The sequence below is a fragment of the Homalodisca vitripennis genome, chromosome 3, assembly GCF_021130785.1.
Source record: "Homalodisca vitripennis isolate AUS2020 chromosome 3, UT_GWSS_2.1, whole genome shotgun sequence".
Taxonomy (NCBI): domain Eukaryota; kingdom Metazoa; phylum Arthropoda; class Insecta; order Hemiptera; family Cicadellidae; genus Homalodisca; species Homalodisca vitripennis.
Genome location: NC_060209.1, coordinates 203,512,154 through 203,540,058, shown reverse-complemented (window position 1 = coordinate 203,540,058; position 27,905 = coordinate 203,512,154). Strand labels below are relative to the sequence as shown.

The 27,905-nt window shown below is 34.6% G+C and overlaps 1 protein-coding gene across 4 annotated transcripts; it reads left to right on the top strand.

Moving 5' to 3' along the window:
* The first annotated feature begins 66 nt into the window (after positions 1-66).
* On the top strand, positions 67-25,088 carry LOC124358044 (probable cytochrome P450 301a1, mitochondrial). Of its 4 annotated transcripts, XM_046810322.1 has the most exons (12): positions 68-350; positions 550-598; positions 2,327-2,541; positions 7,299-7,545; positions 8,892-9,008; positions 9,491-9,567; positions 10,805-11,006; positions 15,158-15,326; positions 17,466-17,632; positions 18,394-18,472; positions 19,954-20,154; positions 24,945-25,086. In XM_046810322.1, exons 3-12 carry the CDS (start codon positions 2,331-2,333, stop codon positions 25,053-25,055), a joined length of 1,581 nt encoding a protein of 526 aa, XP_046666278.1. In that variant the 5' UTR covers positions 68-350; positions 550-598; positions 2,327-2,330; the 3' UTR covers positions 25,056-25,086. The 4 variants fall into 4 exon arrangements, with proteins under 4 accessions (XP_046666279.1, XP_046666278.1, XP_046666277.1 ...); XM_046810323.1 differs by lacking the exon at positions 550-598 and having other exon boundaries at positions 67-350; XM_046810321.1 differs by lacking the exon at positions 68-350 and having other exon boundaries at positions 362-598.
* The last annotated feature ends 2,817 nt before the right edge of the window (positions 25,089-27,905 follow it).

The following is a 27,905-nucleotide window of genomic DNA, read 5'->3' as shown; positions in this document are numbered from 1 at the left end:
ATAAAATAACAATTTATCACTGAACTAAAAGAAAGCGTATTAAAAATACGTAACAGAGAAACAGAGCAAATTCATCATAACCTCCAAAAATATCAATACAAAGGGAAGTATGATTATATAGTAATATAGAGCTTGCAATGACTGTGTTTGTGGCAACAATCGCCTGCACTGACTGTAAGTGATGTAGGCGAGCGAAGGTTCGCTGGTAAAAAGAAAGTAGTTTCCCGAACCCTGCTCGCGCCGCTACATAGCTGAAGGACGACTTCTCTCTCCTCGATGGGTATGTAGGCCGTGATAGTGTCGTAGGCTGACCTGGCTTCTGTCTGCATCTCTCCGCGCTCATCTGACAGGTCAGTGTACCGTGGTACGTAGTGGGTTCAGAATGTGACCCAAGTCCGATAAAGTGTGTTGGACAGAAGTAAATTGTGCACAGTGTTATTGTTACGGTAGTCACTGTGTTTTAATGTTTAGTGAATGAAAAGTCACTGTGAATTATTGTGAAAGTGGCCGAGAAACTCCTAATTTATTGCGGTTCATTATTTTCCACAGGTTTCAAACGCAATTAGTATTTCAAGGAGAAAATTCAGGATATTATCAGGTAACGACTGATATATATTAATTTATGTTGTCTTATATTACGTAGCAATCCCGCAAAAATATATATTTGATGAAAAGTAAAATTACTAAAACAAGTCTTGTACGTCATCAACTGGCTTAAATAATATTATTATATTACATTATATAATACAGGGTGTCCGTTAACTCTTTACCAAACTTTACAGCAAGCACTTTATGCTAAACTACGTATAAAATTGTACTGTTTTATGTCTAGAATCAGTATAGTTATAATAAAATTGTATGTGCGTGCGTGCGTGCGTGTGCGTGCGTGTGTGTGTGTTTTAAACTAGTAATAATGTTTATTTTCATCATATTTTGGGATTAAACTACTGTATGTTGTATTATGCAATATTATAGCTTAAATCAATTTAGAGCTTTGGATTATCAACGAAACACACGAACGTAAAACAGACCCGCAGCGTATCGTGTAATGTATTTAATCATTTACATACTTAACAGTATTAATATTATTTAGTAATACGTAACTTGTTACTTCTAAATATTTGACAATGGATGGTGTTTTATATATCTCAAATTACAAAACTATTTTTTATTAAAAAATACAATTCCTTTTTATGAACTGACTGACTACTGCATTTTAAGTTGAATTTCAGGTACATTTCACGATGTAACGAGTATCCCAGAACTCGCAACCAACCTTAACTTTCACTTTAAGTTTTTAGTAAAAACATCACAAGCTTTAGTTTTTAAACGTGGGCTTCTTAAAAGCTTTAAACGTAAATATCTTAAACATAATTCGTAATAGAAAAGTGAATGCTATTACACTGTAGTTACACAATTTGATTACAAATCGATACCAAGTTTAAGAAAATTGGTTGATCAGTTTCACTTCAACAAGACATCTTGAGGAAACCTTTGAGTTTTAACAATGTTCTCTATAACATCAAGGTTGGTTCTGTGTACACAGACTGAGGATTGTTGGTCAGAAGTTATCTCTTGTTGTTTTTGTGAAAAAATTATAAAATGATATCAAATACCCGAATTTAGGACTTAATTTGATTCTCTATTTCTAAAGTGGTGAACCTCATATCCCTTTCTGTATTGGATATGAAATCAGCCTAAACTCCCAACCCCCCCCCCCTCCCCAAATTTTTCTCTGGCTACACCACTGACACAATACGTATTTGCCGAGTGAGCCGGGAGCAAAGACAAATGCCCGCCATGACACGCATGTTGTCACAGCATTGTTCGCTTGTCACTCACTCTTCACTGGTTACTGTTTGAAATGATAATAGACCTCCCTGTCACTGTCACCGTCACCGTCATTAACTCAAAGTTTTGTGCGGCTTTGTTTGAACAAAGCACAAAGGAGTGCAACTCTTTATCAAGACAACAAGCATGGTAAGTAAAGTAGTAAAAAGGAAATATTTATATTGCGGTAATGTTTTTAATAAGACCATCCCAGGATCGTTTCCAAAATTAATTTTTTGACACCAATTTTTAATTATTTTAATTAATCACTCAAATTCGAGCTGTAAATGAAATAAAATAAGAATGCTTAAAATACAAATGGATTAATACTCAGGTTTATACCTTAATTTTAAATTAAGAAGAACAATAACAATAAAATATTCAAACCAGGACCAAAATGAATGCTATGTTTTCAGTGCATTTGTTAATTATTTTACTCGTATCAGAAATTAACTCTTACTATAAAGTATCCTAAAAGACATCTGTGTTTTTTAAGCAAAATGAGGGATGGAAACTTATTGAAGAGGCTATCAACCAGACTCCTGCAGAGCTCAAAAACCACCAATAGCCCCACACGATTAAAATCGTCAGCCGTGGAAGACTGGACAGCTGTGGAAGATGAGTACCTGAGTGCCCGCCCCTACACTGAGGTGCCCGGCCCTGCACCGCTTCCTCTGCTGGGAAACTCTTGGCGATTCATCCCTCTCATCGGTAGGCCCCTTGGTTCTCAATTCTTTTATGATGAAAATTATTTCGGGCCACTTTAGAAACCACGGAAGATTTAAAGACTACTATTAAGTTTTGACAGGAACTCACGAGAGTTGTCGCGGACGTTAGCCAACGTTCGTTGTGATGTCCGTCGCAGGTTACAGTGATATTTAACTTAACTGGACGAGCCAGCGACTTCCGGCAGTAGCGAAGTGCGCTGAGCATCCGTCTAGCGGGACAACGCAAAATTATCGTACGAGACACGTCGTTGCAAGCCTGGGTTGTGGCGGATACACTGTTGAAGATTAGCATCTTGTGATAACGCTAGTATTAGGCTTGCAGTGATATGTCTCGTACCATAGTCAAATCAAATCAAATCATATCAGATTGTTATTGCCGGAACATTCTATAATGCATGGCAAAAGTCAACTTTTTACTTGCTAGAATTTTGTCATACACCCCACACTACATCTCATTCAGACATACAATTTACAAATTTACATACATCAATTCATTCGCCAATGATTCCCACTTCCAGCGACGGATTCAGTCAGTCTTTTTAATTGGTGGTCTCCCAATCAAATGCTAAAAACTCGTCTACATTACAAAATGCTTGTGACACTAAAAAGCGTTTCAAACGAGTCTTTAACACCTTGGGCGTTGGAGCGTTTTTTATTGAATTTGGTAATTTGTTGACGAAATGAACACCTGCCTGTGAAGGCAAGCGTTCATAAACCACCGTTCTGTGCCTACCAGTTCGGTAGTTATCTCTGCCTCTAGTCTCATACGCATGTATGTCCCGGCCATTCGTCATGGTACATTTAGACATACAAAACAGAGTTGTTTCCAAGATGTAGAGACTGGGCAGCGTCAACAGTTGTAAATTTTTGAAGGCTTCCTTGCACGAATCTCTAAATTTCAACAGAGCGATAATGCGGATCGCTTGTTTTTGCGAGTAACTTTGCCTGACGGAGTTTGCAGCTTACAATGTTACTATAGGCTTCTACACACTCCAATGTGACACGTCGTGCAAGGAGACAAGGGTGTGCTCTTACGCGTGGGAGCGAGCCACTGGTGGCGAGGTGACGTAAGCCAGGTAGCAGATTTGAACATTAGACCGCACGGGCCTTCTCGTTCTACGCGACTGAGTTTAGTTGTAGTAACTCCTGCGGTTATACTAAAGAAAGTTATTAAAAGTATTACAGTATCTGAAATACGAACATTTTGCGAATTAATGAATACACACTTGTCGTAGGAAATACAAGGTAAATTTAATGCAGCGAATCTGACGCTGTCACAGACTTGCCTCCTGGAATCTGGAGTCATGTTAATCTGATGAGATAAAAATTCGGGGGCATTGAAACTCAAAATGAACTCTTTACATCGTTTAGACATCGCAGACACCTAGACTACACAATATAGTGTAATCTAGGTGAAGAGGTATTCTCAATGTGTCATCGTGTGAACAATTGGGTGCCCTAAGGTGTATTAGACATAATCCCTAAGCACGGCGGAGCAATTAGTTTTCTACACATAACGTAGCTGTGGTGGGAAGGGTTGATTCAGTGTGAATGTTGAGTCACTAAGATGAAGGTGAACTGGAGCTAACCTCAACATTCACATTGAATCAACCCTTCCCACCACAGCTACGTTACAAGGTAAATGTCAAAAGAGCCAGGATTTGTTAAATTGACTTTAAAGACGGAAAAGTTTTATGATAATCTCCTATTGATGTTTGGCCAGTTACAACAACAGATGCGTAGAACCTCACCATTGCTTCTTTACATCACGGTCGTGGTCGATATTGGTTTGGCTGTGGTGTGTAATCCACAGTATCACTACACGTCCGTTAAAGACGCTCGCGTGTTTCCGGCACCATATATTTTAGCCTAAGAGTGACACGATTAAGATTATTATAAGGTGATACTGTATTTATATCTCCATCTAAAATTTATATTTATACTGTTGTCCGAAAGGCACTCCCTAATATTTTTTGAATGGAATTGTAAGTCTTCTTTTTTGACATATGTAACGTCATCTGTTGGAGTTTTTACTTGATTTTAAAACTATCCTTTCTCCTTCAAAATGGTAGGAGGGTGGCATCTCAAGACTTTCGGAAAATGGAATGAGCCATTGAGTGACACCAGATTTTGAAAAGATTCCTCAGAAAAGAACAATGACAGCAACAAAACTTATTTGTGACAAATATATCCAAAACGAGTTAACTAATAGGAAAAAAACTAAATAAGGTGTCACACAATAGACTTACTGACATAATATTTTACCACAGAGAAAGAATCAAATATAATGTTATTCACCTGTAAAATCACCCCTTTGTTGAGGAGGATGTAAACAATCTTTTGTACACCAAAAAAATAATTCTGCTTGGGTTCAAATATTCACTGAAAAAATCTCTTCACCATACATTTATGAAGAATATGATCCTTTTATAAGTCTATCAAATTTCTTATAATGTTTTTGAAAGTTTAATTAATATCACTACATTACTTTATATATATATTATTACTTCCCGGCGGAGCAAGTACTTTTTGTGATTCAATGTTTATTGAAATTAAATAAGGCTATTGCCATTTATACAATTTAACATATATATACTTTCCTCATGAAAGTAGTATTATATGGAATAAATGTTTCTTTCATTATAGTATTAAATATATTTTCAGTGGTGTGTCAGAGTAGAGGGAATATTAGAATATATATTTCCTTTCTCTTGAAATTTCGAGATCTATAATATTATTTATATTCAAATCCCTCCCCAGCCCTCCAATTCCCACTCTCCGTATTTCCTTCCTCCCAATAATATTTCCGAAAATAATTTATGGATACGTTATATTGTTTAGAACAGTACACTTTTATATGTGTAGGAACACAGATAATAATAAACACATATTCATTTTGTACACACAAAATTGAATTGAACAAATCTTAATTGTAGTAATTGCAGTTTTAAAAGCCACATATTTTTACTGTTGCCTTCCTATATTTATTTCCCCTGTTGCTCTTGAAGTCTGGTTTCACAAGCAATAACACATTCAGTCCTAACTGACAGTAACAAACCAAGGCCAGGTCTCAGTATTAGACAATGTGGTGTTTATAAACTGTAAACAGTTCCTCACATATATTTAAACTTAAACTAACAAGTAAACATATTGATTTCTTTGTAATAATGAATCAATGTTCTTTTATAACATTGCATCTTCTTGATAATTTATAACTGGTAAAAGATTACTTGTCTAATATATCAATAATGATTGAACTTTCAATTTAATTAATTCTGGTTTACTTATCTTTTATGTACTAAGGATCAGTTGGTCATTGGATCAGCATATGAGTCTGAACAAAATTTCTTTTTTTATATCAAAGTTCACCTCAATGCTCAAATAACTAATAAATTTTACAAACAGGTATAATATTTTTAAACAATGTTTATATCATTCAAAATTAATGAAATGCAAAAAACAAAAAGTTTAATAACTTAAAATATATCTTTTAATCACATTAATTTGGTGAAGAAAAAAGATTCATTAAAAATACATTTTATATATGCATATATAAGCGCAAGTACAAACTATTATAAAAACAGGTGGATGACAAGAAAACTATGCCCCTTTAATATTCCAATTCTTTAACCTGGTTTGAATTAAACTTATTCCAAGACAGGGTTTAATTTAGATACCTTTCTAAAGTTTTGGATAAAAGAAAATTGGAGAGCAGAAGGCAATTTAAGGTTTTCAAATGAGATGAGAATATCTTAAAAAAGCATGTTGTAATGGGCCAGGATATCTCATTTAAATATGAATTCTATAAATAAAGGCTTCCATTTAAAATGTTTGTGCGGCTAAAACTTACCCATGATGTATTACACAATATAAACCAGTTTTACTTGGAAATGAGTTTATAGAAGTATTATTAATTCTTATTAAACTATATTAATAAGAATTACAACTATGTATATGGTTTTCAAGGCACTTTCTCTTCCTCAAAAACAACCAATTATATTATAATAAAACCTAATATTCTATATATCTATATATATATATATATATATATATATATATATATATATATATATATATATATTTATATATATATATATGAATGTTTGTGTGTTTGTCCTTTATAGACTCTGAAACTATTTGACCGATCATTATGAAAATTTGTATGTATATGTATTTTTCCACGTAGAAGGTTTATATGCTATGCCCATTGATGTAACTCACCACCAGGAGGCGCTGCAAAATATATAAGTTATCAAAGCGCCTGCACATTGTAAACTACAATTACGAGATAGTTGTGTATAATAATCACACACTATGTGAAGGCGCTAAGTTTTTATGGATATTTGTCTTTCAAATGAATTTCTGTTTGGCCTTATAGCTTGAATGTTAGACCACTTTATTATTAAGTACATGTACGTGTACAATGGCTATAAACATACACTTTGGCAGGTAAACTCTACATCGGCGTTGACAATATAATTCACTTGAACCAGAAGTGCTCATACACGAGCAAAGCTTACAAAAAGCGTGCGAAGCTGCGGGGAACAGCTAGTTTAAAATAAATTTAACAATATTATTATTAGAACAGAGGTGCAAACATTTACTCTTAAGCATGTTATGAATGTATCTTAATTATTTTGTTAGCATTTATAAGTCTGTGCTGCCATTACACTAAATCTGATGTTTTTTCTGAGTTTAATTTTGCCTGTATTGTAACATGGATCATGGACACTTCTGCAGGAGATTACCGGATAGAAAACATTGACCAGGTGTGTTGGCGACTACATCGGAGGTACGGAAACATCGTCAAGTTGGCAGGCCTGCTGGGACGACCCGACATGGTGTTTGTATTTGATGCAGATGAGATAGAGCGTGTGTTCCGTAGCGAGGAGCTCATGCCTCATCGTCCGTCCATGCCTTCCCTCAACTACTACAAGCATGTCTTGCGTAAAGACTTCTTCGGCAAGGATGCTGGAGTCATTGCTGTGTGAGTAGTTGGTGATGATTGGTATAACGCTCAGTAGTCAGTAGGATCACAACTGGGTTACCTGTCTTGTACAAAATAGTAAATGCAGTGAAAATATAATAAGCCTGATAGCTTTAAGCTATTAAGAGCTAACAATTCTAAAACTATATTATGTCAAATATACCAAAAAAATTACTTACACATTGTAGTTCACAATTTCCCATAACCAGAGAGTTCCAATAAAATTTGAACACTGTTTAACATGGTTTTCATGATTCCAAGTGCTTTATTACACAAAACCAAAATTAAATGTCTTTATAAGTTTTATGATGATGCAGTTTATGACAGTTTTAACAATTTAATTGGCTTTAAAATGGCGGAAATTTAATAAAAAAGTGTTTTCTTAAAAAAAAAACAGGTTTTTGAACAAAACCGAAGTACAAATATTATTAAATCATAATTTATTTGTTATTTCAATTTTAAATGTTAAAATAAGAAGACACTCTTGAGATATTTAGGAATTAAATTGAGTTTAAAAAAAATTATAATTTGTTCTTTGTGTTTTGCTAAATGTTAACAGTGAATCTATAACTTTAAAAATAATTTTGAAATATGGAGTTTTTGTCAATATATTAAGCATCTAATGGGCCATATATTCCAAACATTTGACAGATGGATTAGATAAGAGTTTTAGACAGTTTTATAATACAATTTTGTTGTTTGACTAAATACGTAGTTGTTTGGGTAAAATTGATAATTTTTACAAATCTCTTTTTTACTAAGAATTCCAAAATAAATTTTCTATTCAGTCACAATTAAATTTGTTTAACAATACTACAATAATTTCTTTTATGCTTTTACAGGGAAGAATATGTTTTAATACTTAAAACAAGTGAAAAGGAGAGGATTCGAAGTTCTTAAACTTTAAAAAGTCCATTAATTTAAAATCAAAATAAATATTATCCTTTTCTTTAAATGTCCATTTATACCATAATTCTAACTATAGTAAAAATTATCTTCCAACCAGTTTTGGTTTAATTTAAACAAATTATTAGGCAGGTTCTCTGAGGCCTAGTCAAAGAGAGAAAATATAGGAACAGGATGGATCTGACCTACCAACTTAAAGTCTACTGGATTTTTTAAAGTGAAGGCATGATCTGAGTTGTAATCTTTTGTTTTGTTTTAATTTGCAGGAAAGTTCTTTCTCCCTGTTAGCTAGTGATATAGAAATCTCTATTTTTTTCTTGCTGACCCATACATTAACTTCCCAAGATCCAAATTTCCCTTTGTTTAACAGGAATGGGGCAGTATAAGGTTAGAATACGTTGCTCTCAGCCTACACTAGTTTGTTATATGTAATATTTCAGCCACGGAGAGCAGTGGTACAGATTCCGGAGCAAAGTTCAGCAGCCAATGCTACAGCCCAGAACAGCAAAACTCTACATTCAGCCCATTGAAGAGACAGCTGAAGCCTTCATCGAAAGGTCTCGTGCAAACATAATAATTCATTTTATTTGAAAACCCAACACATCTTGGTATACAAACATTAATATAAAGTTGGTTTTAAAATGTCCTTTTCTACAGCAGTGACAGTATGATGAGTTCTGTCATATCGTTTGTAAATGTGTAATGCTAAAATATTTATCTGTACTACACATTTAATATTTTATATAATGTGTGATATGAGTGACATTACAAAAAAAAGTTGTAAGAATATCAGTCAATGTCAATATGCAATTCAATATTTAGCCATAAAAAACACACAAAAGTTTTAGACAATGTGATTAAGCAAAGTGTCATAACTAATGTTTATGAATTTTAACTCAACATGAATATAATTCTTCCTTCTTTTTAGTATTTACTTATACTATACTTCTTGAGCACAAGAATTCTGTAGATTGAGGTTTCTCTGATCATATTAGAATTAGAAAAGATTGTAATACAAATAGAATGTTTTATGTTTTAGGGTTCGATTAATAAGAAACTCAGATCAAGAAGTTCCAAATGATTTCCTGAATGAAATTCATAAATGGTCTCTGGAATGTGAGTACTATTACAGTTGCTTATTAATTATATTACAAGATTGTTTTGTTTGTATTAATAGCTAGGGCTTAGTTTTGTTAAAAATTTTATTTTGTTAAGTTTTGTAATTTTAGGCTATGTTGTTCTCATTTTTAACTCAGAACTAAGTGAAAAGATTGTACACCCTGTCCTTCTATTGGTTGAATATTATTAAGTACAAATGTTTAGTACTTTGTATTAGGCAACTAGACTGTATAGTATAGAGAACTGACGAGACCTATTGTAATTTTCTGTGTAATTGCCTAATGGTCAATAAAGATTCTTGATTCAAAAAGTTCATCACCAACTATATCATAACTGTTAAAAATAATGCTACATAAGAATATTTGCAGTTTGGAGGATCGATTATTGCTTGTTGGTTGTAAATTACAAGTTGCATTAATTGGAAAATGTATTTCTGTGTTATATGATATCCTCACTAACTCTCACAAATCAATGTGGTATAGAGCCTTGAAACCTTCATGGCATCATCTTTCATTAGTGAAGGAAATTGGAAGGAATTTGGCACTGAAAAAAAGGATTCCATCAGTTTAACAATATTGTTAAGAGATTAATAACTAATATATATTGGAATCACTAGTATAGAACTTTCTTCATTGTTATCTGCTTTTGAATTATTATTTAATGATACAATTATTTCATGGGAAGTGAAATTCTTTTGAAACACTAAAAATTACTAAGTCTGTTTTCATGCTCTTTGTTAACAAAGGAAATGTCTTTCAAAGTTTTATATCTTGAAAAAGAAGTCAAATGGAAAATAAAGGATAAGAATAATTAACACATACTGTAACAAATCGTAAAATAGTTTATAGTTAGGACATTTATATACCAGTTTTGTGTCCAAATCTAATTCTTCTAAAAAAATTATTCATTGTCTTTATAAATACGATACATTATCTGGAGATGACTTCCAAGAAATACATAGAACAAAATAGGCCATCTTGATTTCCAGCCTCTTGACACTTTCTGTCCTTTCTTTCTAAACTAAAATAATGTATAAAAATTTTTATGAAATCAGTACAGTACTTTATTCATGTCCATTTCAAATTTTATGACAACATTGAACATGTAAAGCAATATACGTAGAGCAAGGATCCGGTTCTTACTTCTAAAGAAATATAGTTTTTGTTCGCCCCTTTCAGCATTTATAATTTGTATAATCAATCAACTAAAACATTTGGATTTGTTTCACTGACAGCAATAGCGCGGGTGGCACTGGACGCTAGGCTGGGGTGCCTGGACGACTCATCCTCTCTGCAGGCCGAGACCCAAGCCCTCATCGATGCGATCAACACTTTCTTCCACAATGTCGGTGTCCTCGAGCTCAAGATACCCTTCTGGCGAGTGTTCAATACTCCAACCTGGCGGAAGTACATCGGAGCCCTTGACACAATTACTAAGTAGTTAACCATTACAATTACGAGTGTTTTTAAGAATGTCTTGTCCAATGAAAATTGGTTGACAATGTATTTAGCTGATGTAGATAAAAAGTTTGAGGTATTTAACAGTATTTTTCAATACAACTTTAACTTAATTTTTCCTAAAAAAAAAAGTAAAAAAATATCTTGGTAAAAGTAAATGCAGCTGGATTAGTGACAAATTGATTATGGAACAGAAGGATATTGTTGAGCTTACAAAACAAGCTAAACGTAGTGGTAGTGAAGATTTCATGAAAATATTGTAAATTGAAAACCAAAGATTACAAAACTAAGCTAGTTAATGCAAAAAAAAAAACCTTTTATGACAGACAAATTAGAAACTCAGATAATATCAGTAAGAAAACATGGCAAATTATAAATAAAGAGATTGGAAAAAAGTTCTAATGTCCTAAAGGGTTCTATAAAATTGTATAAAAAATGATAATGATGTAATAATATCAGACCCTTTAAGCATCTCAAATTGTTTCAATAAACTATTTCATAGATGTAATAGGAGATTTAATCCAAAATACAGCTAAGGAACCACAGTCCGCAAGTCATTCAGGTGCAAATGTTCTAGATCAAAATCTTATACAAAACCCTTTTCGGTGTAATCCGGTAGATGAAAAGGAATTAGATAGAATTATTTCATCATTAAAAAATAAATCATCGTCGGGCCATGACGAAGTTCCGCTGAAAACTAATTAAGTATGTTGTAAGTCCTTGTTGAAAGCCTTTAGTTCATTTAATTAACTCGTCGCTTATAACTGGAAATTTCCCTGAAGTTTTAAAAGTGTCTAGAGTAATACCAATTTTTAAGAAGGGAGAAAAATTTAAAATGAAATAATTATCGTCCGGTATCGGTTTTACCTTTCTTTGTCAAAAATTTATGAGCGAGTTATGTACAGTCGATTAGTAGATCATCTAAAAAACAATGATTTATTTGATAGGCAGCAGCATGGATTCCGTAAAGGTAAATCCATTACTTCAGCTCTGCTAGAATTTACGGAAACTATAATAGATTTCTATAGACATGGGGGACAAGTCCATAGGGGTTTTCATGGACCTGTCAAAAGCATTTGACAGTATTTCTCACCAAGTCCTTCTTGACAAACTTAAAGTTCATGGGTTTTATCAAACCTTTCTCTAAACTGGTTTTAGATCATACCTCTCGGACAGATCCCAGTATGTTGAGATTACGTCAAAACAAAATACTCTAGTAGTAAAACATAAATCTAGCCACACTAAAAATCAAGCATGGAGTACCTCAGGGTTCTATTTTGGGACCATTGCTGTTTTTATGCTACATCCAAGGAATGCCCTCAATCTTAAACAAACATTAATGGTACAAAAAGTAATTTGATCTTATATGCTGATGATTCTAACTTAATTGTGACTGCTAAAACTTATGAAAATCTGGAAATAGCCTGTAAAAGAACAATTAAAAACCATTCAAACTTATTTTCAAAGAAATAGTCTATTTTTAAATGGCTGCAAGACTTAATCAAATGATATTTTCCACTGTACAAAGTAAAGATATTTTAGAAATACCAATTTCAGTTAAACAAACTAAAATTGAAAAAAATTAATAGTATCAAATTCTTAGGACTTAATGTGGACAATAATCTTAGCTGGGATGGTCACATAAAATATTTAGCGAGCAAAAATTTCATCAGGGCTCTACATCTTGAGGCGCATGTCTTTACTGTGTAGCACTGAGACATTAAAGTCAATCTACTATGCACACGTGCATTCTCATTTAGCTTACGGGTTGGCCATTTATGGTGGAACATCTAAAAAAAATCTAGACACAATTTTGATACTTCAAAAAAAAAGCACTTAAGAACAATTCTAAATTTAGAAGAGAGAATCTCGGTAAAAGAAAAATTTTCCACTTTTAGAAATCCCAACAATATATGATCAATACATTTTAGAGTGCATTATGTGTGTGTAGGAAGTAATCTTGACAAACTAGATACGCGTAGTAATATTCATTCTTATCACACACTAGACACCGAAACAACCTAGATTTACCCCAACACAAAACTTAGTTTCTACAAAAAGAAAGCCACTTATATGGGCATTAAATTTTTTAAATCACCTGCCGACAAATATAAAGAGCAAAATCTATGAAAAGGGCTTCCGGTGTTTTTTAAAGAAATATTTGCTGCAACGCCCCTGCTACTCATTGGAAGAGTTTTTTTTTTCCTAAATCCCAATAAAATATTTATATTTGAGATGCTTTTTGGTAAAATAATAGGACTTAGTATAATCTTAACTCAGAAATGTCATTTTTTTTTTTATTTATTTGATTTAAAATAGGCTAACTAAATTGTAGTTTAGGTTAAATACATAATTTATGTACTATTCTACATATATGACACTATTCTTGTATGTATGTACAAAACTGAATAAAGAATTGAGAATTGAATTGAATTGAATTGAACCTTTTACTCCTCACTAATATTTTGTTCTAAACTTTTATTAATTTAATCTTGATTACCTTATTTAATCGTAAGTATGTAGTAGTAGTATGTAGTAACTGTTAATTTTATGATAAAATGTAATGTAAGAATAACTGTGATAATACTTGCTGATAATAGAAAGGATCAGTGAAACAGTTTACTAAGTAGCTTAAGCACTGATGTGATTTGGCAAGGATGTTCTTGCAATCCTTCCTACACAATGCTGTGTTACTCAAATAAGACCTGGCCAAGCTCAATCACAAATGTCCAAATCAGAACTAATTTAATTTAAACCAACTGCATGATTAGTTTGTACAAGTATGAATACACACATACTCCATTGGATTTTAACATTTCTGATATGAGTATTTTCCAATTCCTGATTCAACCCAATCAGGATTTCAACAGGCCCGTTTTAATTCTGATTCAGGTCAAGTTGGATGGGGGTGGGCGGGATTTGAATCTGCAAGCATCTCTGGCTCAATAGTCAGAGATGAGACGTCAATCTCAAATCTTCAAAGGATGCTTGTTATACAAGAGCAAACAACTACAGCTGTAAAAGAACCAAGACCATTGGACACATACCGAACAGACTTCAAGAAAGTGAGAACCTTGACTGTTGTAGGACTAAATTTAAGAGACAATCCTCTTTACAATAAACACAGGGAAGCAAGTGAATGGTGATAATCACACCAACAAAACCAGATACAGGAGCAACTACATCATCTCAGCCTATTTCAGAAGACCTTCATGTGGAGGAACAATGTTCTTCAACATTCTACCAGAACCCCCAAGAGGATTTCTAGATAAGACCTTCAAAACTTCCTTGAGAAACTGGTTCCTGGAGTGCCCAACTTACTCTATTAAAGAGTTTGTTCAGTGGAGGACACATATCTTTTGATAGTAACATAACCATTTGCGAAATTTGCTCTGTTTTCCAAGAACACATACAATAAAGATGTATTATTTTTATTCTCTAAACTCAGATGTGAGTCTGATGCCTTACTCACTGTTGCCACTAGCATTCCTGAATTTGGTGTGTTGTTAAATTACTTATGTATTTGCTTTTTGTCTTTGTGAACATTGTATGATCCTTAAAGCAATGAAATACCAAAGAATAATACTTGTTTTATCTATATCAGTTTAAGAATATTATGTTGACTTTATAACCTATGATTTGCAGTATAAAAATGAAATAGCAAAGAATAATATTTGTTTTCTCTATGTCAGTGTTTTAATGGAATATTACGTGGAACGGATGACCTATGATTTGCAGCATAACAATGAAATGCCAAAGGATAATACTTGTTTTCTCTATGTTAGTGCTTAAGAATAATGGAATATTACATTGACTGGATGACCTATGATTTGCAGCATAACAATGAAATGCCAAAGGATAATACTTGTTTCCTCTATGTTAGTGCTTAATAATATTGGAATATTACATTGACTGGATGACCTATGATTTGCAGCATAACAATGAAATGCCAAAGGATAATACTTGTTTTCTCTATGTTAGTGCTTAAGAATAATGGAATATTACATTGACTGGATGACCTATGATTTGCAGCATAACAATGAAATGCCAAAGGATAATACTTGTTTTCTCTATGTTAGTGCTTAAGAATAATGGAATATTACGTTGACTGGATGACCTATGATTTGCAGCATAACAATGAAACACATAACTGCAGCTATGGAGAGGCTGCAGCACCAAGGCAATGTTGAGTGCACTGCACAGTCATCTCTACTGGAGAGAGTCCTGGCACTACAACCTGACAATCCTAGACTGGCCTGCATCTTGGCTCTGGACATGATTCTTGTTGGCGTCGATACAGTCAGTACCTACTCTCAAGCATCTCCATGTTTTATTTAGAATAATCACAAAACAGGTTTATAGAACTGCTGAATTCGATATATAAGAATAAGATAAGAATATTATATATTAGAATAGCCACTATATAAACTGAATACACTATTGGACATATTGAGAACAATGAGTTATGGCATGGGATATTTAGGACATATCATAGAAGCCTTACAGAACAGAGTGAGGGTGGGGGTAGTCGGTCTCACTCAATACAGAGCCGCAGTGAAAGTGTTAATAAATCGTTGTAGCTGTATAAAGCCAGAATGAATGTGGCATCTTCTAAACTGTTTTTTAGTATTTTAACTGTATGTGAATGTGTATTATTTCTTCTACATAAAATCTTACTAAAAGCTAAGTCCAAGTTACATCCAAAATGGAATTCAATCCAATAAACATAAAAAGAAATAAAGTGTGATAATAATTCTCATATTTTGTCAGTTAGAGATTCCTATTTGTTCTTATTTTTCAAAAACATCTAGCAAAAACCTCCTGCTACCTGAACTCCTTTTATAAAATTACGTTTTATTTTTAATGTCTGTACATACAACTTTACCACTAAAAGTTTCCTTTAAAAAATGTTCTTATCTTGTAAAACCTCACTTATTAAACCTAAAATATGATCACAAGAATAGATTTAAAGTAATGAGATTATCAACCTGTAGTCTGAAAGTAATGGGTTCTAGTTACTGAATTTCTGAACAAAACAGAAAAATTAACTAAAACCTTCAGGCAGGATGGAGATATAGACTACAAAACTTTTGTCTTCTTCAAACTTTGGAGGTATTCGTTTCCAAAATTTGTTTTGTGTGAGATTCAGCTACTTGATCCATCGGCAAGACAATTCGTCAATGTCGATTTTTCCACACCAAATTGTATCAGTAAAACTATGGCATGGTATATGAAACTTCTATACACAATGACTGTAAATGCAATATTTGTCAATAAACACTAGAAGCATGACTGTTATGTTGAGTAGACGTCGGCTGTCGTAGCGTCTATTCTGTATATGCTCAGTCTACATCCTGACAAACAGCAACGCTTGTATTATTTGTCAATAATCACTAGAAGCATGACTGTTATGTTGAGTAGACGTCGGCTGCCGTAGCGTCTATTCTGTATATGCTCAGTCTACATCCTGACAAACAGCAACGCTTGTATTATTTGTCAATAATCACTAGAAGCATGATTGTTATGTTGAGTAGACGTCGGCTGCCGTAGCGTCTATTCTGTATATGCTCAGTCTACATCCTGACAAACAGCAACGCTTGTATTATTTGTCAATAATCACTAGAAGTATGACTGTTATGTTGAGTAGACGTCGGCTGCCGTAGCGTCTATTCTGTATATGCTCAGTCTACATCCTGACAAACAGCAACGCTTGTATTATTTGTCAATAATCACTAGAAGCATGACTGTTATGTTGAGTAGACGTCGGCTGCCATAGCGTCTATTCTGTATATGCTCAGTCAACATCCTGACAAACAGCAACGCTTGTATTATTTGTCAATAATCACTAGAAGCATGACTGTTATGTTGACTAGACGTCGGCTGCCGTAGCGTCTATTCTGTATATGCTCAGTCTACATCCTGACAAACAGCAACGCTTGTATTATTTGTCAATAATCACTAGAAGCATGACTGTTATGTTGACTAGACGTCGGCTGCCGTAGCGTCTATTCTGTATATGCTCAGTCTACATCCCGACAAACAGCAACGCTTGTATTATTTGTCAATAATCACTAGAAGCATGACTGTTATGTTGAGTAGACGTCGGCTGCCGTAGCGTCTATTCTGTATATGCTCAGTCTACATCCTGACAAACAGCAACGCTTGTATTATTTGTCAATAATCACTAGAAGCATGACTGTTATGTTGAGTAGACGTCGGCTGCCGTAGCGTCTATTCTGTATATGCTCAGTCTACATCCTGACAAACAGCAACGCTTGTATTATTTGTCAATAATCACTAGAAGCATGACTGTTATGTTGAGTAGACGTCGGCTGCCGTAGCGTCTATTCTGTATATGCTCAGTCTACATCCTAACAAACAGAAACGCTTGTATTATTTGTCAATAATCACTAGAAGCATGACTGTTATGTTGACTAGACGTCGGCTGCCGTAGCGTCTATTCTGTATATGCTCAGTCTACATCCTGACAAACAGCAACGCTTGTATGCGGAGGTGAGCGAGGCCCTGCCCCCTGGCACCAACCTCACAGCCGAGAGACTGGAGCAGATGCCTTACCTGCGAGCTGTAATCAAGGAAACATTAAGGTCAGCTTCATTTTGTTTCTATGTAATGTAGAATACTTAAAATACACATAACAAAATAAGAACATGGATTTAACTTCAGCGAATGTGAGCACAAATAGTTGTGTAGCTCCATGTTTTCTCTTTTACTGCTAGCAAGTTAGAATAGCCCTCACTTATAAACTGTCTTTTAGAAAAACAAATTCAATGTAAATTAGTTTTAGTATAAACAATACAGTAATAAAATAGAGTGATAATAAAGGGTTATTGCTCTAAGATGAGAATATTGCATTGTCAAGGGCTGGTAAAATAAATTATTTAACTAATTTCACTGAATTTGAAATTTAAACAAAATGGTAATACAGCAAATATCTCAATTATATCTGTGTTGGACATATTACATGGAAAAATATTCTTAGGTATGTACAAGAAAGAAAGATGGTTTTCAATAGGGGTGTAACTAATAAAGGGGAATGAGGGAGTTAGAACCGCCCTAAAATTACAAAGAAATTTGTATAACAGTAATCCAACTTGTTTTAAATACTGAAGGTAAATTCTTTCTTTGAATTAGGCATATTTAATTTATTTTAATTTTTTCCATGCCCCCTGGTGTGGTGTGTTCTTCAATCAGATTCATCTCCCCACCCCCCAAAGACCTGTTTTACAAACCATTATTGGCAATGGATTCACAATAGAAATCAAGTATAATTTAAATCTCAACCTTTCATTAGTGTGCTTCTATCAGTAATTAATTGACTTAATTTATTGATATGTGATGGTTACAGAATGTATCCAGTGGTCATCGGCAATGGGAGATGTATGACTCGAGATTCTGTTGTAGCTGGATACCAAATACCCAAAGGGGTAGGTGTTAGTTCAGAGTGTTGTTCATTCTTAGAAAGATTAGATGTTAATTTTATTATTCTTTCCTTATATTCCTTTAAGGTAGTGACTGTTAAAAGATTGCTTACCCCAAGGTTATTGAATGTTAAACATACGGGTTCAGACATGGTTAGATACAGACAAATTTATTTTACGCTCATTAACAATTTCTTAGCTATTATAGTATCCTTGGATAAGGATAACTATTAGTATTTTGACTAGTTTATCTTTCTATGTACTATCCAATTGATAATTTACTTACAATTGTATAACAATGGAGAGATTTAATAAATCAATGTTTATAAAATTTCTGCTTATTCAATAAAGACACTAAAATTTTTTTTAAATAAGGCACTATATTCAACAATTCAAAATTTAATTGTTCTTTTAAGTTTTTTATGTAATTAAAACATAGATTTTAACCAGCAGTTAAATAAATAAAATTTAATATTTAGCACTTCAGGTTTTGTGTGTATGTTTATTAAATTTAGTTTTGTCCATGCATTATCTCGAAAGTAGTTTGACATACAATGAAGATTTTTGTACACTAATGTACGTCTACTGAAGAGCAAGGCACAGTTGGAAGTTTTGATTTTTCACTTTCCCCTTTTACCCTAAGTGAAATACAAGCTCAGAAGTAGATACCTTATTGTAGTGAGCTTCTCAGTCCAAAGATGATGTTGAAAAAACAATTACTCTTTAGAGAGTAAGAAAATTTAATTATTCATTTGATATAATCTAATTATGAGAGATCATTATGTGCACATGTGATTCAACACAATAAAAATAAATTAGAGAATTGATTTAACCTAAAAGGAATTTACTATTTAGAGCCAAATCCCAAATAAAGTATGAATCTGATACAATTTACAAAATGTTGAAATCGCACATCAATTCGTTTTAAAATCAAGGCAACCAGATGGGTTAAACGTAAGATGATTCACTTTTCCTTCTTTCCAATAAAATTTTAGTTCTGTGAAAATTCATAAATATTTTGCACAGAGCTAATTATAAATCTTGTTGTTTATAGTATTTATTGGTTGCAGTTCTGTTTGTTCCTTTTGTTGTAAGTGGTCTTCTGCTAAAGAGTTCTGGGAATTAAAAAATTAAAAACTTCAAGTATATATATATACTTAGAAGGAGGTCAAAGTTATAGAAAAATACAAAAATCAGTACATGTGTGTGTGAAATGTTAAAATTTAAAGGATTGTAACCAAATATTTTTTTGATTCTTACACACACACACATATATATTATACATCAATTTTGATATAATGTCGTTCTCAAAAAGATATAAAATATAGTGTACACACTATATTTTTAAGATTCTTTGTTTGTTTCCAACTTAAAAGGATTGTAACAATGTATTTTTCTTTTATTCTTACATAAGAAGGCTCTGTACATTTATTTTTTCCATACAAAAGAATAATTTATAACATAATACTATGATTCTTTGATTTCAGACACAAATAGTATTTCAGCATTACGTAATAAGCAATTCGGAGCGTTACTTTTCTGAGCCTGCAAAGTTCTTGCCAGAGCGATGGCTGAGACCAAACCGAGTGCAGTGCCACCCCTTCGCTTCACTTCCCTTCGGCTACGGGCGGAGAATGTGCTTGGGCCGCAGGTTCGCAGACTTGGAGTTACAGACCATCGTAGCAAAGGTGGGTCATCTCTCTGGGAGTCTTTGGAGCTCGGAGAATAATTTTACTGATAACAATTAAACTCTAAAACTACTTACTGTTGTGAAATTTACAAAATTATCAAAATAAAAGTAATTGCCAATCAGAATGGACAGAATGAGGCTTAAAAAGGAGATCAGCCTCTTTACTTCAGCGTCCACGGAGAAGAAGCCAACGTATGTCGGAGCAAAGCTGTGGAACGCCCTCCCACTAGAACTGAAGAGGAGAGACCGACTGCAGTTTGGACACAAACTAAAACTCTGGCTTCAAGACCATCCATTCTACACAATAAATGAATTTTTAAACAGAACTTTATAACCTGCTGTAACAAAAGAAAATCTGATGACTGTACTGTTCTCTAAGTATATGTTCAATAAAAAATATTTATTTACTAAATGATAATACAAAAACATAGATATTCCATAACAGTAAAAATTTAAATATTTAGACATGAGAACATATATTTTTACTAAAACCACAACAAACAATGTGGACTACTATTTCCAATGATCATGTGGGGCAAAATATATTTTTAGAATAGTCACAATCTCTATGTAACAAATTCACAATCCTTCCAAACGTGTTTTCATTTGACACGTTGTGATTTTATTAATTTTTTAATATGTCATATGTATTTTGTTTTCACTGTATATGTAAAAAAACAGTAAAAATGTTTTGTTTTTTTCATAAAAAGCACTAATTTTGATTCCAAAATGTTGTAAGACACATTTGATACTGCAAATACGGCTGGGTTAAACTCACTTCCCAAATCAAACAAGCGTGGGTCTCTAGAGCTCCACGTTGATGTGAAAGTGTTTAACTTGATACAATGTTACTACACACGCACATACTGTTGTGTATTCACTATAAGCCTCACATTTCTTGGGTTCTTACTGTGGACCTTCCTGAACGTGTTTAACTTGATAGAATGTTACTACACACTCACATACTGTTGTGTATTCACTATAAGCCTCACATTTCTTGGGTTCTTACTGTGGACCTTCCTGAACGTGTTTAACTTGATAGAATGTTACTACACACTCACATACTGTTGTGTATTCACTATAAGCTTCACATTTCTTGGGTTCTTACTGTGGACCTTCCTGAACGTGTTTAACTTGATAGAATGTTACTACACACGCACATACTGTTGTGTATTCACTATAAGCCTTCACATTTCTTGGGTTCTTACTGTGGACCTTCCTGAACGTGTTTAACTTGATAGAATGTTACTACACACGCACATACTGTTGTGTATTCACTATAAGCCTTCACATTTCTTGGGTTCTTACTGTGGACCTTCCTGAACGTGTTTAACTTGATAGAATGTTACTACACACTCACATACTGTTGTGTATTCACTATAAGCCTCACATTTCTTGGGTTCTTACTGTGGACCTTCCTGAACGTGTTTAACTTGATAGAATGTTACTACACACGCACATACTGTTGTGTATTCACTATAAGCTTCACATTTCTTGGGTTCTTACTGTGGACCTTCCTGAACGTGTTTAACTTGATAGAATGTTACTACACACGCACATACTGTTGTGTATTCACTATAAGCTTCACATTTCTTGGGTTCTTACTGTGGACCTTCCTGAACGTGTTTAACTTGATAGAATGTTACTACACACGCACATACTGTTGTGTATTCACTATAAGCCTCACATTTCTTGGGTTCTTACTGTGGACCTTCCTGAACGTGTTTAACTTGATAGAATGTTACTACACACGCACATACTGTTGTGTATTCACTATAAGCCTCACATTTCTTGGGTTCTTACTGTGGACCTTCCTGAACGTGTTTAACTTGATAGAATGTTACTACACACGCACTCATATACTGTTGTGTATTCACTATAAGCTTCACATTTCTTGGGTTCTTACTGTGGACCTTCCTGAACGTGTTTAACTTGATAGAATGTTACTACACACGCACATACTGTTGTGTATTCACTATAAGCCTCACATTTCTTGGGTTCTTACTGTGGACCTTCCTGAACGTGTTTAACTTGATAGAATGTTACTACACACGCACATACTGTTGTGTATTCACTATAAGCCTCACATTTCTTGGGTTCTTACTGTGGACCTTCCTGAACGTGTTTAACTTGATAGAATGTTACTACACACGCACATACTGTTGTGTATTCACTATAAGCCTCACATTTCTTGGGTTCTTACTGTGGACCTTCCTGAACGTGTTTAACTTGATAGAATGTTACTACACACACGCACATACTGTTGTGTATTCACTATAAGCTTCACATTTCTTGGGTTCTTACTGTGGACCTTCCTGAACGTGTTTAACTTGATAGAATGTTACTACACACGCACATACTGTTGTGTATTCACTATAAGCCTCACATTTCTTGGGTTCTTACTGTGGACCTTCCTGAACGTGTTTAACTTGATAGAATGTTACTACACACTCACATACTGTTGTGTATTCACTATAAGCCTCACATTTCTTGGGTTCTTACTGTGGACCTTCCTGAACGTGTTTAACTTGATAGAATGTTACTACACACGCACATACTGTTGTGTATTCACTATAAGCCTCACATTTCTTGGGTTCTTACTGTGGACCTTCCTGAACGTGTTTAACTTGATAGAATGTTACTACACACGCACATACTGTTGTGTATTCACTATAAGCCTCACATTTCTTGGGTTCTTACTGTGGACCTTCCTGAACGTGTTTAACTTGATAGAATGTTACTACACACTCACATACTGTTGTGTATTCACTATAAGCCTCACATTTCTTGGGTTCTTACTGTGGACCTTCCTGAACGTGTTTAACTTGATAGAATGTTACTACACACGCACATACTGTTGTGTATTCACTATAAGCCTCACATTTCTTGGGTTCTTACTGTGGACCTTCCTGAACGTGTTTAACTTGATAGAATGTTACTACACACTCACATACTGTTGTGTATTCACTATAAGCCTCACATTTCTTGGGTTCTTACTGTGGACCTTCCTGAACGTGTTTAACTTGATAGAATGTTACTACACACGCACATACTGTTGTGTATTCACTATAAGCCTCACATTTCTTGGGTTCTTACTGTGGACCTTCCTGAACGTGTTTAACTTGATAGAATGTTACTACACACGCACATACTGTTGTGTATTCACTATAAGCCTCACATTTCTTGGGTTCTTACTGTGGACCTTCCTGAACGTGTTTAACTTGATAGAATGTTACTACACACGCACATACTGTTGTGTATTCACTATAAGCCTCACATTTCTTGGGTTCTTACTGTGGACCTTCCTGAACGTGTTTAACTTGATAGAATGTTACTACACACGCACATACTGTTGTGTATTCACTATAAGCCTCACATTTCTTGGGTTCTTACTGTGGACCTTCCTGAACGTGTTTAACTTGATAGAATGTTACTACACACGCACATACTGTTGTGTATTCACTATAAGCCTCACATTTCTTGGGTTCTTACTGTGGACCTTCCTGAACGTGTTTAACTTGATAGAATGTTACTACACACGCACATACTGTTGTGTATTCACTATAAGCCTCACATTTCTTGGGTTCTTACTGTGGACCTTCCTGAACGTGTTTAACTTGATAGAATGTTACTACACACGCACATACTGTTGTGTATTCACTATAAGCCTCACATTTCTTGGGTTCTTACTGTGGACCTTCCTGAACGTGTTTAACTTGATAGAATGTTACTACACACGCACATACTGTTGTGTATTCACTATAAGCCTCACATTTCTTGGGTTCTTACTGTGGACCTTCCTGAACGTGTTTAACTTGATAGAATGTTACTACACACGCACATACTGTTGTGTATTCACTATAAGCCTCACATTTCTTGGGTTCTTACTGTGGACCTTCCTGAACGTGTTTAACTTGATAGAATGTTACTACACACGCACATACTGTTGTGTATTCACTATAAGCCTCACATTTCTTGGGTTCTTACTGTGGACCTTCCTGAACGTGTTTAACTTGATAGAATGTTACTACACACGCACATACTGTTGTGTATTCACTATAAGCCTCACATTTCTTGGGTTCTTACTGTGGACCTTCCTGAACGTGTTTAACTTGATAGAATGTTACTACACACGCACATACTGTTGTGTATTCACTATAAGCCTCACATTGCTTGGGTTCTTACTGTGGACCTTCCTGAACGTGTTTAACTTGATAGAATGTTACTACCCACGCACATACTGTTGTGTATTCACTATAAGCCTCACATTTCTTGGATTCTTACTGTGGACCTTCCTATCTGTCCATCATACCACCAAGAGAGTGCTTTCAATTTGAGACGCAACCAAGTTTTTAAAAAACACAACCTATTGTAGAAAAACCAAAATTAAACAATAAAACTATTTTCTTTATTTAACCTACCAACATAAAATTGGATTTTATCATTTTTACTGATTTTCGCAATGTTATCGTGAGCTCTTAAAACAATTCCGGAGAGACTTTAACAGATTGTGTGTTTCAGGTACTAAATGTAGAGTTATTTCAAATAAAATAAAATTAGTAGACCACCTTCTGGTACCTTTGGTGCAGAATGGATACAGATTTACATTCCCAGAAAGGAAGTCTAACTTCAACTCATAGAATAAATTGCCAAGATGTTAACATACTTTTAGAACCAATAAAGAAAACATATAATCACAATTGTGGAAGTTCTTTATATATGTCTCAATAAAACTTTCATTTATTTATTCAGAAGGTCTCTATCTATTTAAAACTGATTGTTTTTCAGATGATCCGAGCATTCCAAATAGAGTATCACCACAAGAAGTTGGGTTACAGCATTCATCCTATGTACATGCCAGATGGCCCTCTCAGATTCAAAATGGTGGACCGAATATGAAATGTTTTAATATACTGTACTTTCATGTACCTTGTAAATATAATTTGTATGAATAAATATTTAAACATTTTATAGTATAACTGACTCTTATTCTTTGTAGTATGAAAGTACGCAAACAAGAAATCGCACAAGTTCTGTGTTGAACATTTAAAACTTTTGATTAAAAATAACTCAAAGCACTAGGATTTTACAAGTATAACTTATTTCAGAATATTTTATTAGAAATCCAATTACATACCGTTTAATATAATAAAGTAAAAAATAACAGAAATGTTGCAAGTTTATTGAACGTGCACCAAAGTTGCTTGAGCCAGTTCTCAGTGCAGCAATCAAAACGTAGACAATAGACAAACTTCTTTATTTACATACACTTTGAGACAGTAATTAATTGTGTCAACAGTTTTACATAAAACAGAAAGTTTGGTTCAAAAAAGTTCAGATATAATTTGTCTTGATTAAAATGTATGTAAAGTTAAAACCAAGTTAGATTAATTATTCTTGTTGTTGCTCCAGTTGACAAATTCCTCCAAGGTGTAGAAGGTTTTGTCTTCACATATTCTTTCTAACTGTTCAGGTAGGAGGTTGAACAGCTTGGCTCCTGCGTAGCACGGTGTCGTCTCGTAGAGGGACGTGTGGTGAATCAGCATGGTAAAGTTTGTGTTATTCCTAGTGCTGTGTTGGTGAGCATCTCCTAGTCTCTGATGATTCCTGTATTGCATGTTTGACCACTTCAAGAATGTAAAGTGATGTGACAGTAAATATTTTAAGTTCTTGGTACGCACTTCGGCAAGAGTCCTATTGGTTTAGACCTATTAAAGTTCTCACTGCTTTCTTCGTTAGCACCAAGACTCGGCTTACATTCCTGGCAGAGGAGTTTCCCCACACTATAAGTCCACACTGAATATGCGACTCAAATAGTGAGTGTATGCTACTTTTGCTGTTTTTAAGGTCACAGGAATTTGTGCATAGAGGCTGGTATTTAAATTTCCACAAAGGTTGTCTACATGTGATGCCCAAGTGAGTTTGCCGTCAATTACAACTCCAAAATATTTTGCTTCACTTTCTAGTTCAATGTCAGGTAGCCCTGGCAAGTCAGTGCTTCTGTTTCCAAAATTTAATTGTTGAGTTTTTGCTCATTAAGTACAGTAAATTGTTTTGACAATACTGCTTAGCCATGTTGTATGTAACAAAGGATGAAATTTCAATTTTTTTCTGTTTGTCAGCAACTAGGAGTACAGGGTCATCCACGAACATAATTGCTTGCCCAAATTCTTAAAGATATCTTGGCAGGTCGTTGGTCAGCAGGATGAAAAGGATTGGTCCTAATACTGAGCCTTGGGGTACACCTTTATTGATTGGGAGTAAAGGTGACCTTGCTATATGGGTAGTGTGGTTTTTGGTTTTTGGCTAAAATCATAAGATCCACCAGACTCTCATCATCATTTGGAATTGATGAGATTCCCTCTGAAGTGCTGAAGTTCTGTGAACAAGAGGTATGTGGGCCTCTAACACATGTGGTAAATAAGTCAATGACCCAAGGAGTGTTTCCTTCTAAGATGAAAACTACCAAGGTCTACCCCTTACACAAAAAGGGCGACACTGATGACATAAAAAAACTTTAGGCCAATATCATTGGTTCCAACCTTTTCTAAGGTGGTGGAAAGAGTGGTAATGAGTTCATTTATGAACCACCTGCAAATTAACAACCTACCTATCAAAGGTCAACATGGGTTCCTTCCAGGAAGATTGGTGGAAATGGTGGGCTTTATGATAGACGAAATACTATCATAAGTACACATCTAGATCTAAGTAAGGCATTCGACAGTCTTGATCATGATCTTATCATAGCAAAGCTTGAAGAGTTCGGAATTACAAGCACTGCACTTGGTTGGTTCACAAGTTACCTCAAAGATCGAACGCAAACTGTTGAAATAAAAGAAACCTCCAAAGGTGTAAATAGAAGTGTGAGATCAACGTTGCAGAAAGTGAAAAGAGGCATACCCCAGGGCTCAGTACTGGGACCAGTGCTGTTTGCTCTCTTTACAGCGGACCTTCCAGCGCAGTTGGACGGCATCAGTCATGCTGTAATGTACGCTGATGATACAGTTTTACTCACCAGCAACAAATCATCTGAGCCCTTAGAAATCTGTAGCTTCATTTCTATCAGTGTAGCCCAAGACTATTGCATAGCGAACGATCTGGTATTCAACGAGGAGAAGACGACTCAACTCATCTTAGGAAAAAAAAAGCAGAAGTATCCGGCCCGCCCAATGTTCAGATTATGGACTCTACCAAGCACTTGGGCGTAATTCTCGACACCTGTCTCTCATGGAATCTGCATATAGACTCTCTGTGCCTTAAACTTGGTTCTGCCATTTTTGCACTTAAAAGAGTGAACTCCGTCTGTACAGAGAAAGCAGTGAAAATGTCATACCACGCTTTATTCGAATCCCATCTTAGATATGGCATCATACTTTGGGGTGAATCCTCATGCCAAAACATGCAACGTGTTTTTCTAATGCAAAAGCGGGCAATAAGAGCTATGACAGGACTCCCACCTAGAGAAAGCTGCAGGGAAAGATTTCGAGATCTACAGATATTCACTGTTTTCTCCCTGTACATAATGAGGTTATGCTTTATGCCTCTCAACAGAACCTGACCAGAAATATGGATATCCACAATCACCAAACAAGATTTGCCAGGAACTTCAATATCCCTGCCCACCGCACTGTACTTTACACTAAGAAACCATCCTACGCTGGCGCCAAGCTTCTCAATCTTCTTCTGGCAAGTACCACGGATGTTCCAGCAAGAACCTTTAAGAAATGGCTGCGGAATTGGTTGCTGGAA

What these genes read in the sequence shown, in the direction of transcription:
- LOC124358044 (XM_046810320.1), top strand. Translation starts at nt 1,865, where the DNA reads ATGATAATAGACCTCCCTGTCACTGTCACCGTCACCGTCATTAACTCA. An exon ending in TTATCAAGACAACAAGCATG is followed by an intron (nt 1,981 to 2,326) that starts GTAAGTAAAGTA and finishes GTGTTTTTTAAG; the next exon opens with CAAAATGAGGGATGGAAACT. An exon ending in GCTGAAGCCTTCATCGAAAG is followed by an intron (nt 9,009 to 9,490) that starts GTCTCGTGCAAA and finishes TTTATGTTTTAG; the next exon opens with GGTTCGATTAATAAGAAACT.